Source organism: Buceros rhinoceros, unplaced genomic scaffold (genome assembly GCF_000710305.1).
Source record: "Buceros rhinoceros silvestris isolate BGI_N320 unplaced genomic scaffold, ASM71030v1 scaffold11305, whole genome shotgun sequence".
Lineage (NCBI taxonomy): Eukaryota > Metazoa > Chordata > Aves > Bucerotiformes > Bucerotidae > Buceros > Buceros rhinoceros.
The window spans coordinates 82,519-97,341 of record NW_010414745.1 but is presented as its reverse complement, the minus strand read 5'-3'; the positions used below and the strand labels follow the sequence as shown (position 1 = coordinate 97,341).

Below are 14,823 nucleotides of genomic sequence, written 5' to 3'. Positions count from 1 at the left end.
CAGGAGAAAGAAGTCGTGGTCTCCAGTCATCTGTGGTTGCACTTTGTAGTGTCTGGGCAAGCTTTCTTCACCTTGTCTTTAAATCTCTACCCATCTTCCACACCATGGCTTCTGAAAGTTTAATGAGTACACACTTATAAAGCATTTTCAGGAAAAACTGAATTGGCTGAAAACTGTTACAGAGTTAAACAAATACAGTGTCCTGGTGCTACAGTTTCTAAGGCAGCCAAATAACTGTATTACAAATGAAAGGCAAGAAAGTATTTGGAAAAGTGGTTTTTTGAGGAATCTGTAGACTCCTTTGCCATAACTATAGGTTTCTGTTGATGTATATTTTTCTACACTCGTCACAAAAGGCATGTTTAAGAGGGGAACTCAGTTACTGTGGTCAGACCAGTGGGTTCAGTTTTTGTTTCCAACTTGCTATGTTCAGAAGAAAAGGGAAGAGAAAACAGCTCGTGATATATTGTTTGGAAACTATAATTTACTGTAATCAGACAGCTCCCATGAAATGTGAGAAGCCTGCATCAATAAGTCCATTTCTTTTTTTTGTCCTAGGCTCTCCATTCATAAATCAAGTTCAGAAGAAGGCTCCGTAGGTCAGTATTTTTCATTTTATTTGATACTCGTATGGAATTCTTAAACAGTGTTTGAGTTTTGCTTGTGCTGGTATGTGAAGAGCTGAGTAAACACAATGCTGGCAGAAGTCAGCAGCATTTGGGGGGTGGGCGGGGGAGGCTGAGTCTTGGCAGCTTCAAGTTAGATGCTGCGTGTCTCAGTGATCACTGAGACTGCCTAACCAGCATTGTCCTGTGGTAAATACATAACTTTTGACTTTTTATATTGAATTTCAAGTGTTTGCATGTTAGATCACTGCTAGCCTATCTCTTTGTATTCTGAAAATTACCACCACCAGTGAATAACTGGACTTTTTATTATTTCTATTCATGTCACACCAGAGTCATCTTTTTCTTTTGATTCTGAAATATTTAAGTCTTAAATACGCATTTGGTTTACATTGTCTTTCACTTTTTTTTTTTAGCTTACTATAATTAGTTCATGTTGCTATCTTAACTTACTAGTTGAGCTGATATAATTCTGGACAAATTTTATTTTGCTCATTGACAAGAAAAAGAAAAACTGGGAAATTTTTGTTTGTTTCTTTTTTGGTTTTTTGTTTTTTTTTTTCTAGAGACATTTCCACATAGTCTAAACTTAAGCTGTGTTTCAGGGATTCAGTAAAGCCAGCTTTAGGTCTTCTAGAGAGAGATCCAAAATACTGTAGTCACATACTGAAACTCAGTGGCAGAGCATAAACTATATTCCTGTGAATTTTTTTAAAAGCCAAGGGATGAAGTAGCTCTTTATCAGTAGCATTTCTGCCGGATCAGGCACACTAGGTTCTCCTGTAGGTGGCATAAAGTTTGCAGCATGTGCCTTGCTTGATTCAACAGAGCAGTTATATACCCTGCCTTGAGCCAGATCCTATTTCTTTTTTAGAACAGATGATTTACTTCTGGGTCATCAAGCCATATGCAGATCTGATACTAATGGACGTGGAGACCCTGCCTTGTAAAGTCAGGCATACAGAGAGCAAGACTCAGATGTAACTGATGATCTCATAAAATTTCTAATGCCAAGCAGCAGAATGTGCATATGTGCGTGTGCATTTATATATATGTGATGTATTTCTCTTCTGTATAGATATGCACTCACGTGTTAGAGAATTACTTACCCAAGTTGTGGCTTAGGCTGCATAATTGTGGTTCAGTTAAAGAGAATAAACCAATAAAATATTTCAGAACACTTCCAGACTTGACATTAACAACTCAATGGATATCAAAATGAATGTAAAATATTTTCTGTTTATAATTCAAAATATGTAAGTTGCTGGCTTATCTCAATCCTCTATAGTGTTTGCAATTATAAAACAATGTGCATTTCTCTGAAATAGTTACATCAGCATAGTTCTAGTACAGATTAAATCAAGAAAAATAGAAAAATAGAGATTTTATTTATTCTTGATTTTTACTTAGAAAATAGAACTTGATGCTTGAAAGCTTCTCTAGCATTTGCTAACTAATGTTTCTTTCTGAAATTCTTTTTCCCTTTCCCTTATCCTTCCTTCCCACTTTCCTTTTAGGGAAAGCAGACTGGAAAAAGAAAAACAAGTTTTTTTGGCAGAATTTCCGAAAGAACCAGAAAGGATTAATGAGGCAGACTTCAAAAGGTAATTTCTTTTTAAGTACGGACACAACCAATCCATATGAAATAGAAGGAGCCATCATCTCAAAGGAGTAAAAATTCATTTGCCACAGCATGGCAGTTGGGGGTCTGTGGATCTGGAAGGTTTGGTTCATCATGATAGGGCTCAGAAAGACAAGTCATATTCTGTAGGACTGCAGACATGAGGCTGGGACATCTTCGGTCCTCACTGTCAGTGATGGCACACACACGAAGTGATGTGGTTGATATATTTTCATAAGTAATATCTGTAAATGAGCAGGATGCTTTTTTTTCCTGATCCTGACTTGATGAAAGAAATGTTGTTTTGATTAGACAGGTGTTTCTCCTTTCTTTGACGTTTGGTTTCTTTGACTTGTTTGCCATAGGCTTGCATCCAGCCTCTCGTTGTAGGAGAAGGCAGAACAAAAAGGAGAAGTAAAAGTGCTTCTGATGACTAGTGCAAATGTAGGATCAATTCCGCTTAAACTGTCAGGTCTCTTTCTCTAGTTCTTCTCCAAGAGATGCAGCTGTGCATTGCTCCAAGTTATTTCTCTTCACACAGAAAATTTCCGTTTTCCCATATGTGTCTGTTAGATCATTCTGTTGCAAGTAGATGCTTCTGCATGTCGCTCTGTGTTCAAACAGATTGTGAAAGATGATAGGAGCCCACTTAGTCAAAGGAGTACATTTATGCTCTCAGCTGAGCGCGTACCAAAAGGAGAGGTCCTGGAGTTGAAAGCCCCAGTACATCCAGCACTATGAGCCAGTTCAGTAGCCGATTATATAGCCTGGAGAGACAAGGGCATGTGGCCAGTCCACAGCAGAGACCTGCAAGGGCCCAGCATGCTGTTCTGGAAAGGCTTTCCATCCACTCTGGCAGCTGACTACAGTATTCCTCAGAGCTGAGTGCAGGTCTTTTCTGGCTTTAGCACTTTCTATTTTGATTGTCGTCTTTCAGGGTCAGTAACTGTGCGATGACAGTCACTTACTATTTCTCCTTATCATGCTTTCTTGCTTTCGGTGTCAAAGTAAGCTTAGTTTTCTAGCCCTAATTTACTTCATTTTATTGCTCAGTTACTACAGTCCTGTGAAATCTTGCTATGAGCCTGCTCTGGGTAGGGCCTGTTTCTGGCCAGCCCGATCCACATAGCAACAAAATTTCAGAGCACTGGGTAAAATTCAGTTTCAGTGTACCCCACTCTGTACATGACCTCTTACATATGCTTGTTATCTCTGTGCTTTTTCTGCAGGAGAAGATGTCGGGTATGTGGCCAGTGAGATCACAATGAGTGATGAAGAACGGATCCAGCTGATGATGATGGTCAAAGAGAAGATGATCACCATTGAGGAAGCGCTTGCTAGGGTATGATATGTACATACTTCACTTTTCTTGAGAAACATGTTTTAGGATATACCAATCTGGAGGTTTCATTTGCTCAGAAAACATAGGAGAAGGGACAGAAAGCCTGCCTGTTGGTCCCATCGCACGAGGTAGTATAAATTAAATAGCAATTCCTTTGCAAACTCCTTTGTAAGTGTGGTAAATTAAGTCCTAAAAGCCTTTACTTTTCTCAGTTGGCAATAAATGGTGCTAATCAGAGAAAAGCTCAAATGAGGACATTTTCATTGCAGCTGTCTTAAATAAGGAAGAGGAAGCTCCCCTGTTCTAGCCCTTATTTATTGTATATGTTCATAGGTTTGTTTAAGACTGGAAGGAATGCTTTGGATTTTGTTGAGCTTGCCTTATTTGTTTCAGAACATGTATATTTCTTACTGTTTTCCTGCTGCTAATGACTGAAGAGCTGTTTGATTGAAGGCTTCTAATTTCAGCAATTTCAACTTAAAAAATTTCTTCTCCTTGTTTCTTAGCCAAAAAGGTGATGATATGTTTTCAAGAAAACATACTTAGTTTTTGACGTTTGACATTAAAATCAACACAGATGTATTTCTTGATGAGTACAATGGCTGTCACGAGTGTTTCTATACAAAATCTGAATGTTAATAAAACACAGGAAAAATAACTGTAAGGTATTGTATTTGTGCAGCAATAGGGCTGAGGTTTTAATTGCTTAGGAGCCAAAAGGTCGGTGTTAAAAGTTTCCACACCACTTTGGGGTTTTTTTTTTTCCCTTGTGCTAAATATTGTGATGGAACACAGGATGTTTGTATGGGCTGCATTAGATGTGCAGAAAACACATGAATTTGCATTCAGATAAATTTCTATAGTGACATACTACATCTTGAAATAGATTATCCTGGAACATAAAGTTATGTTAATGTCTGAAGAAAGTACTGCTTTGTGGGGAAGCATGAAAAAAAAACGCAAAATCTTATAATTACAGGGTAGTAATAGTGGGTAATTTTTTACTTCTTTGCTGGTAAAAAACTTTGTGGGGGGAGGGTTGTACCTAATCTGTTTGGTTCATATATGTACTGGTACTGTTTCCCCATAGTGGTCTGAGCTACTAGGACCAACATTTTTTATAATATAATCAGTTGTTGATGATCCTCTCAACAGTTTGGATTGGGTTTATGGGTTAAGCCTTTTATTGGAAAATGAGAAACATGGTCTTTTTTTTTTAAAATTATAAAAGATGGTTCCTAGTCTTTATTGTGGATCATTTTTTTAATGGAGGAAATTGGCAGGCTATTGCGATTTAGTCTGTCCACTGTAAGCTGTGCCTCTGAGGTGGAGGTGTGTAATGTATATTTTACCAATGACAGTTCATCAAAATTCAGTATTTACAAATCACTTCCTTTTAAGAAAAAAAAAAAAGTCATCCTTAAAAATTCCAATTCTAAAACAATTTCTTTTGAACAAGTGATACACACAATGCAAAACTTAACAATTTTCCCAGTTCCACAATTGTACGGTGGGAAAAACCTGGAAGGACAATAACACTTGCTGTTTTAATGAAGATTGATAGTTGCTTCTCACTGGAAAGTGTTCCTTCTGTCTCCTCAAATTTCAGCTGAAGGAGTATGAAGCCCAGCACAGGCAATCGAGCACTGTAGATGCTGCAGAATGGCCTGATGGTTCTTACTCAACATTTGATGGATCTTCCAATTGTAATGTAAGTACCTGTCATTCTGTTAGAGCTCCCTGGTATCGTTTAATATATAAATTCTTTTGTTGCGGTACAGAAATATCCTGATTTACCTGGTGGTTTCCTTAACAGCAAAAGTATCGTTTGGCTTTGTAAGGCTATGTTCTGTTTGTAGAAGACCTTTAACATGGATTTTAAATCTTCAAGGTTGGTGGACAGTCTTACTGGTTTTTTCTGTGTTTGATTGGTTTTTATAATCTGACTGTCTGTCACTGAGCTTTTGAAGCACAAGTGATCCCAGGCAAAAATGCCCATGTTTCCAAAACGCACAGAAAAAGATTTTTATGTTGTTTAGAGGAAACTGTTTTACTTGCTGATTCACAGTAACTGAGAGGTGGAGTTTCTCTTGATTTTTCTAGCCCTGGTTGATACATTCTAGTTGAGGGTCTCCCTAAGTCCCCGCTGCCTGATGCTTTCAGACAGTTGTATCCCTGCATTTGCTAACTGTCAGCCCAGAGAGTTTGCAGCTTTTGCCAGACCCGTTCGCAGTAAGGCAGTTTTCCTCCCTCATTTTTACTTCTGAGCTCTGTAGCTTCTGTTGTTTTTATGGGCACCAGACAGTCTTTGTGTCATGCTGTACTGAATTAATTAATTTTTCCTTCCAAATATCTTCATCTTCACTGAGTAGTTTATTCCACTTCATTTCTCTAATTAAAAGCTCACAGATAAATCTTGGAGAAGAACACATTTGGCTGTAAAATCCAAGCTCTTTGCAACCAGTATAATTGATTCATAAGCTTTTGAGATTTTGATTGATTTATTTTTTTTATTGTCAATGGAATTTCCTGCTAACAGCAGCAGACACTTAGCTTCACCTCGCTAAATCAAAAGAAGAATGCTATGTCATTTTCTGAGATGATTAAAATATTTTGTGTTGGAGAACGATTTTCTTATTCGTATTAAAAAAAAATATGCCTATCTTTAGTTAGATGGAAGCAGAGGAGAAATTATGTTGCCTTATGCTCTGTTCTGATACATCAGAAATGTGCCGAGAATAGAGAAGGAAGGATCCTGACTCTTCTGCACTGATCGTTTAACCAGCTGAAAGACACCTTGGATCTTTTTCTCATTAGGATTTATAGCCTGTAGTATTGCCCTACTTAAGGCCTTTGGCTAAGGTGCCTATAGCGTAAAAGCCTCGAAAGTCTGATTTACCATGGTGTGATTTACCATTTACTCATGGTCACATCTCAGAAGGGTACTGAATTTCTCCCTTAAATATTCTGATAGCTGTTTACACTTGTGTTGAAGTTACTGAAAGCCGGTTATACCTCTGAGAATCAAACATGGCTCAGTATTTCCTCCCTAATGGAACAACTTGACGCCTTTTCTCTAAAATTATTTTCCTAAGCCATTTTAGCACTTTGAGCCGAGAGCTCTGTTGCCTCTCAGCTGTTCCGGTAAGATTTGAACGATCTTCCTGCTAACTTCAGTGGGGGATCTCTATTCCGTCATCTTGCTCTTAATTTTTATCCTGGTTGCATTTAACAGAAGTTGTGAAACTGTTTGCCTTCAAGGGAAAAGCAGATTATCTGCAGAAATGAAACTTGGTGTTAGAACAAAAGTGAGCTTGGCTTCCTTTTTGTGGACAAGAAAGAAACTAGGGTTAACTGGGGTGCAAGACTTTGAACTATAATTGACATGCAAGAGGGAAAAACAAACAGTGCAAAATATCAGGTACATCTAGAGATAGAGCGTGTGTTCACCCAGATTATTTTGCCAAAGGATATCTCTATTAATCTAAAATGACCAGCCTTTGAGATGTGCAAAAATTATTCTGTTTTCAAGCGCATTTTGGACAAATGGTCTGACTTTTAGTGCTATTGTGTGATTTGTACTCTGTGAACTTGGAATCTTGACTGAAAACTACCCCACTCATTTCATATGTCATGAAGCAAAGATATTTTTCCACATATTAAAAACATTGTTAGGTAGCTGACTGACTTCTAACCTCAGAAAATAATTGAAAATATGAGTCACTGAAATAGAAGGTTCTGGTTTGAATTACAACTCCTTGGGCAATGGCTCTTCTGGTTCCATTGGCAATTTTTCTGATTTCTTTCTTTTTCTCAGTCTCATGGCCAAATTGTTACTGCACAGTTTTGAAAGGAACATTGTGATCATACTTGATCATTTTGTAAACACAAATTCTACATGCAAGTTGTAGAGGGGAATTGCAGAATAATTGCAGATTGAAGGAATTTAGGAAAATAATAATTTTTAGTTTACTTGCTATACGTTTGTCAGGTAACCTTGGGCATTTAAGAGATACCAAGACACTAGTATAATGGCTTTTCTTTGTTTTATTTTCTTCTCATTTTATCTTCAAGGGCACAGGCCTGCTTGTAGGTAGGAGGGCTGGATAGGATGAGTCAATAAGATTTTGTGGAGAATCTTGGTCTAGCTTTGCCCAATGACTACATTTCAGGAAGAAAAAAAAAAGTAGACTCTAAACCTCCAGAGAATCTAAAAATGAAGGCAAAATGCTTGTTCTAAGTGTTTAAGTATTCCATTGCTTTCAAGTCGTCTCTGCCCACAGCTTAAGAACAGCCACATACAAAATAACATCCAAAAGGCAAATATAATTAGTTGATGATGTTGTTTTTCTTTTTAGGAAAGAAAAAAAACCACTTTTTTTTTTTCTAGATTTGTATAGCTATCATGTGTTTATGACTTAACATCAGTGGTGTTGATCCTTAACTCATTTTAAAGATTGATTTAAGGAGTCTTTTTTTCCCAGCTCCTCCTCTTTTAAATTACTGTACCAGGAAATGGAAACTTGGATTTTGCACCCTTACAAAATTCAACCCTTATGATGAACCACAAAGGATTTGAAAGGTCATCATCTCAGCATCCGAAGGGGTGCAGCCCGGTGTCATTGGAGTGCCGATAATTGTATGTCCTGTTTGTTTGCTCTTAACAAACAAACAAACAAAGACCTTGCCAAGTCTGTAGGTGACTTGGTCCTCTGCCACTGTAGAGCAGTTTGTAGCTTTCAGTCTCACTGCTGCGGACCCTTTGTTTCACAACAAAACGTGTTATTTATTTGCTAAAGTGGGAATGCAGTTGAAATTGTTTTTCTTTTTAGTCAGATGTATCAAAGGTCTGAAATGCCTTATCAAATTTTTTTTTAATTTATTTCAGAATATTTATGTTTCATCTTTGTCAGAGTGAAGGCTACTCACAGTAACATGAGACAAGCTTTCATTGCCTTGTGCCAAGCGTTGGGATGTAAAGCAGGTGCAGATTACAAATGGATCCCTTTCTGGATTTTAGATAAGGGCCTATTTGTCCTCAGGCATCAGAAAGTCTGGGGAAAGAGAAGGACTTCAAAATTGTATCACATTCATTCTTTTACACTGAGGTGCCTTTTATGCTTCTTAAAGATAGAAGCTTGTTTGATAACTTTTGGGGGCTGAAATTCTTAGTTCATCTCAAACAGGGCTGCCTCATCCTCCAAGCCCAAGTGGTATGGCTACAGCCTAGCTTGGAGGACCAGCATTAACAGAAATCAGTATAAATCCTTTCCTGTGCCCTTTGCTGAAAGACTGCCAGTTGGTACCAGTTGCCGCGTTTGATGCAGGAGTGGGGGAGAGAAGCAGAAGGGAGTTTGTGACAGAATTGTACATGATACATGTGCTGCCACTGAAACAAACCAGTAATTAACTTCACTGACAGTTTCTACAGATGCAAGTTAATGAATATAATAGTATAAATAATATAATGAATTTATAATTATTTCTGAAGTGAACTCTTTTGTTGGTCTCATCAGCTTCCTGTGTTTCAGTTCTGATCAGCGGATAGTGGTCAGCCATCCAGAGCTAGTTAATGTGAAATTCCAGGTAGCATAGCAAACATTTGTTTGAAGGGTGACACAGTGAGGTGCACCACGCTCCCCTGGGACCTCTCCACCTGCCACATATGGCCTTAGCAGCTTCAAGAGAAAAGCCATAAAATTTTTGAGTGGGGAGAATAGTATGTCCTTCCAACAGTATGTCCCACAGGTGGGCAGTGAGAAGCCCACAGTGCTGTTTTTCCTCCCTGCCCTCCCACCACTTCTTTATTCCGGACTGTCAGTGTGGCAGTAGGAAACTGGCACCCCATTTGGTTTGCTGAGGAGAGTGGCAAGAGTTGTGCAGACCTGGAGGCATGCTGTGCACATCCGCATCTGCTGTGGGGCTGATTATGGGGAAAACTCCCCCTTGCATTGCTGCTCTTTTTCTCTCTTCTATGGATGCATATTGATTATTCTTTGTAACAGACGGGAGCAAAACGAGACCACACAGCAACAGCTCTAGCTGGAGTGAGCTAGTATTTGGTTTTCCTGTTCTTTGTGTTATTTCCCGAGCACATTTTCATTTACCAAGTTGTTAAATGGGGCTAAAAGTTGAAAGGTTATACAGTATTTGGCTTGTGTCTCCTACCAGTGGCAAAGGAGGAATGACAGACAGTAGCGGGTGTTGGTTGTATTCGTTGCAATCCAAGAGATGCTGAAGCTGTTGAATCAGGATTGTATTACCTATGGTACAAAGCTGACTCTGACAAAAGATGAACTCTGATAGAATTATCTGTGACTCATGACTGTCATTATTGTCTTGTTCAGTTTAAGAGTAGGAAGAAAGGAAATAATTACAGGATAAGTTCTTTAGCACCAATTACCTCAAGCGTAACTACAGCAAATCCACATTATTCAGGGTTATTCTGTGTTTCAGTGTTTCATGTTGTGGATGTTTTCTAAATAGAGCAATTTTAAAAATTATTTTTATTCATATCGCTGGTGGATTTTTAAAATCTTTAACCATTTGTTAACATTATTATTGTTCGTAGTACAGGACTGTTACAGTAAACTGGAAAAAGCCTTTCTTTTGGTGTAGTCAGTTTAACTTGTTAGAACTCAGCTTGCAGTTGATGCTTGTTGGGAATCTGCATTGGGTATCAGTGAACACTAGGGTATGGTGAGTTGGTTTGGGTTTTTTTAATTAAACAGTAGTGTTTTAAGCTGAAGTAACATGGATACTTTGAGTATTTTGAAAGCTATGCACTGTTAGTCCCATTTTTGCTGTTATTGCAAGACTGACCATTTTTTGTAAATTTTTTTTTTCTTTTTTTCCCATGAAAGGCTAGACAGGATGTTCCTATGTTTCGCTTCTTTGAGAGCTTGTTGCTGCCTCTGGACCTTGCATGCTCTTCGAAGTAACCGAGAGGAGCTGGTGCTGAGCATGGCTTCGAATGAATGCAGAGCTTTCATCTTTGCTCGACCCAGTCTAGTGACCCCATGTCAAGATTTCCTCACAGGCAGTGATGTGCCCTTTGTATTGGATGGTGTATTTATTATTACTTTCCAAGTTCCTGTAATACTGTCAGTGCTTAGTAACAGTTATGGTGAAGAAAGAGGCTATAATAAGACATGGATTCAAAATTCCCATGCTGTGTGCCTACCACAGGGATCTATGCTGGGAGGCGCTAGTTGTCCTCCTTTTCCACCCTGATCTCAGGGACAGTGTCCAGCACCTCTTGGTGAAAGCTAGTAGCAGAAGAATGACAGCACATCTTGTTACAATCTTGCCCCCGACGCCTCCATGCATAAAAGCAGGGTTTCCCATGGGTATAGTAATACAAAAACCTTCATGAGTGAAACACAAATCATCGTTACAGTTCCCAAGATACAACACAAAGTTTTAAGTAAGGTCAGTACTATGGAGTGTTGATAGCAGAGCAAGAGACCATTGATTTGTTTCTGTTTGGTTTTGTAGAACGCTGTAAAGAGTTTTTTACCTGTTTGGTCTGAAATTTTCTAGAATGCTTTAGAATTTGCCGGAGAAATGCATTTATTTAGGAATAAAACTGTATTTCTTCTTTAAGTATTATTTACCATTCATGATCTGCCCATATTGTCATCAGCTACAACTTGGCTAGGTAGTTGGACTAAACATTGTCACCACAGGATTGTACGAAGCAGTTGTAGCCCAAGTAAACCTCCTGCTCACTGCCAGTAGGAGTTGCTCCTGTGGATGTGAAAACTGGATGCAGTAAGTCTGTTGTAAGTTCCCTGAGAAAGATCTTCCTGCTGCCATGACTCAAGAGAAGAGAGCTTACAGTAATGCGCAGGCCGTGACTGTAATTAAGCATGTTCATAACCACTTCTGTTTTAACTGCTTCCAGACAAGCCCTATTGACTTTACTGCAAAATGTTTGGCCACTTATTTGGGGAGGGTGGAAGGTGGGAAGGCAAATTAATTTCGTATTCATTCTAACACATGGGTTTTTTATACCTTTTTGCCCTTGGGCAGCTGTCTAATTTCTCTGCTTATTTCCTAGAGGGTGGGGAACCGTGGTAACCACATTTTCCTATTCTCCCTGCGTGCATCAGCCAGCAGGAGATGCTGTAATCCATGGTGTGGTTTCCCTGCCCCCATCTTTTTTTCAGACACCAAGCCTATTAAATTGGAACAAAGCCTTGCTCAGTTCAGGAATTATGAGTCTCAAAAGCCATGTGTTTCACTGCCCTATTTGGCAGACCCAGGCTGAATAATCTTTACTTGTGGTACAATAGAAAATTTTAATTGTGCTCCTGTCAGTTACCACTTGCCCCACCTCCCTGCCTCTGGTGTTTCCTTTCTTGCACTTAGGACAGTAACGGTAATAGTTTGAATGATTGAAAATTATTTAAAAGACTGTAATTTAAATTACTACAGCCTTCACTAAAGAGGTCTCATTCTCTTTTTTCCCTTTTTTTTTTTCTCTGATACAGATTTCACTCTATTTCATGTATTGCTGTTCCACCCTTGGTTTTCCAAAATGCAGGGAGGTTGGTTTGCAGCACCAGTGGTGTACCCCATTCATTAGTAGTACAGCCTACACCAAAGAATAGGGATTCTCCCCAGGCCCTCTTAGCCTTGCCAAAGCACAAGATGCAGTTGAGAGAGCCTTGTTAGACTGTCTTTCCCATGTGTAGAGGAGTCTGCAGGAGAATTGGAAAGGAATGCTGTATTGTAGCAGATACGGAATATTGTAATGCACAGCTTCATTCTGTAACATACACCTATGACAAGGGGTACATGAGTACAGTTGTAATGTCATTAAAATTAATTATGCTAATCAGTGAGAGAAACACTTTGCCATGAGGAAATATGTCTGGCTTGCAGATGCAAACATACACAATGTGCTTCTCAAAATTATTTTACTAAACCTGGAAACAGTTAACGTCTAGGAATTTGCCTAAGCAGCTATTCCAGTATCAAGACAGACCTCCTGGGAGAATTATAATTTTGTTCTTTCGTTGCTTACAACAAATACTTCCCAGTAATTGCAGCAAGCAGTGTCGTCACCAGCTAATGTGTAATAGATCTTCCATCAAAGTAGCCATTGGATATTCCTTTGATTTCCTTGTAAGTAATTACAAACTGAACCCAGACGTGGGGGAGCTGACCCTTCCACTGCACGTTTTGGACTTACACAACCCTTGCAGTTCATGCTCTCATAGTTAATTATATGAAGTGGCAAAAACATTTATGACCTCTGTTAGTTTTCTTAAAAAATTTGAAGACCTTTATTTGTAACCTCAGGATATGATGTGGATTATCACATCTGAGCTTCACACAGTTTTCTACAAACAGCCTCTGCAGGGATTAGAGGTTTGTGAAACTTCCTTAATGAAACCCAAAACCTTCAAGACTCAAGTTGCAAAGCCCCAAACTTAGAACAGTTTCACTCATGGATATGAACTTTTAAGGGAATCTGGGATACCTTTCAAGGAAGTCACTGTCATGTTTCTTGATGTGGGCTGTTATATTACTGAAATTGGAGAACACTAGCTGGTTTTATCTTAGAATTGTCCATAGGGTTTTACACAGAATTTTGGGGCTGAAGTAATTCAAGGGTAAGAACCCAGCTACAACATGGCAGTAAATCTAGTTTACGTGACCACTAGGGAGTAGAAAAGCTGAGTACGGTGGCTAGTACAAAATGGGGAAGTTGAAAAAGGACATTTGGCAGGGTGAGTCATTAAAACCACCTAGTCATCAAAGGAAGTAGGTGTTTGGTCCTGCTGTGATTTCACTCTGTGATTGATCTGTGGTGAATCCAGATTAACTGCCCATTGATGGTACGGTCCTGAGTAAGAGGAACCTTTTCTTGGCTTAAAGAGGATGCTGTTGTGGTATGCATTTGCTGCTGCTTTCCACTAGTGGATAGCAGTGCTCCTAATTAGTAGAGGTTCTGCTCTGTGTTTTCATGTGCTCGAAGAAGAATTATCCAAATTCTGGATTTGTCCCAAGGTTTGGTATTAGGTGTGGTTGGCTATATAAGGAGTGGCCAATTTACTTGAGCATCTCGAAGACTGTTTCTTAGGAAGGGATGTCTGAGTCCAGCCTAGGAGGAGAAATTGGAAGTCGTGATACAATGCTTCATAGAGCTGCAACGTTGCTACTGCTAGACCAGAAATCTGAGATTTCTGAATTAAACATCATTTGCCTTTCCTATTCTTAATGGTGTTATTTTTCACAGCACTGAAACGGGGGGAAAGGGGGAGGAAAAAAAAGTAAGTTCAATAATTTAAAAATCATTTAAGCAAGGTTTATTTCTCTGTCAAATTAGCCCTTTATAAAGGAAAATTCTCAGAGGGGCATTTTGTCAATATAATTAAAAAGTGAAAATAAAAAAAGCCTGGTAAAGGGCTTAAGTTATATTTCCTATAGACATATCCTCCACTCTGGCAGTTGTGTTTGAGGGTCAGTCTTCGTCCTGGCTTTGCAGAGATTCTCTGGTTTTTTTTCTTTCACTGAAATTCCATAGACAGTAATTAAGGAACTGGAGGCCAGCAAGAGGTCAGCAAGCCTTCGTCAGTGAAAACAGGGATTGTTTGCCATGTACAACACTCCCTTTTTTCGTTGTGGTGAATAGAAGATTTGCTTAGAGCTGATGACTTATGCCTTTCTTGCAAGTTATGCAGCTAGCGAGTAACTGGGGGAATCAATCAGTGAGCAGAAAACAGCTAATTGAGTCCAGCATCATGCTTTTTTCTTTACATTCAGCACTGGAATCAGAGCCAGTTTAGTGTCTGATAATGTAACTCCAGAGAAGAGGCATTTTGTGCTCAGGATTCGGAGCGAATACAATACCTAAGAAGAAGGGTCTGCTCCTAAATTTTAGAGTTACGAAGCTGACAGCAGTTGAGGACTCAGGGGGAATTACTCGAAACTGGGCTTTAGGCTTATAAATGCCGAAGCTGGTAAGTCACTGAGCTTGTAGCGTGATGTGGAGAGGATGTGCCTCCTGTTTCAGAGAGGGAGAAGGAGAAAAGGCTTTTGTGGTTATTCTTAGGCACAGCACAGCATGCATAGCTTTTCTCAGTTCTCCTCTTCCTTTCCTTGGGCTTTTTAAGTTCTTTTCTGTTCTATTTTCCTGTCTCTGACTTTGTCCAGGCATCTTCAATAAATTTTTTTTAACAGCTGTTTTTTTTTTTTTTTTTTGACTTTAAAAACTTTTAAAA

The 14,823-nt window shown here is 39.0% G+C and overlaps 1 protein-coding gene across 1 annotated transcript in view; it reads left to right on the top strand.

The window, feature by feature from the left end:
- Positions 1 to 565: 565 nt before the first annotated feature.
- Positions 566 to 14,823, top strand: part of SASH1 (SAM and SH3 domain containing 1) — a 50,846-nt gene continuing 36,588 nt past the window's right edge. Inside the window, 4 exon segments of the mRNA XM_010137195.1 lie at positions 566 to 599; positions 2,144 to 2,230; positions 3,477 to 3,589; positions 5,199 to 5,300. Coding sequence (XP_010135497.1) covers positions 2,212 to 2,230; positions 3,477 to 3,589; positions 5,199 to 5,300 — 234 coding nt within the window. The 5' untranslated portion in view covers positions 566 to 599; positions 2,144 to 2,211.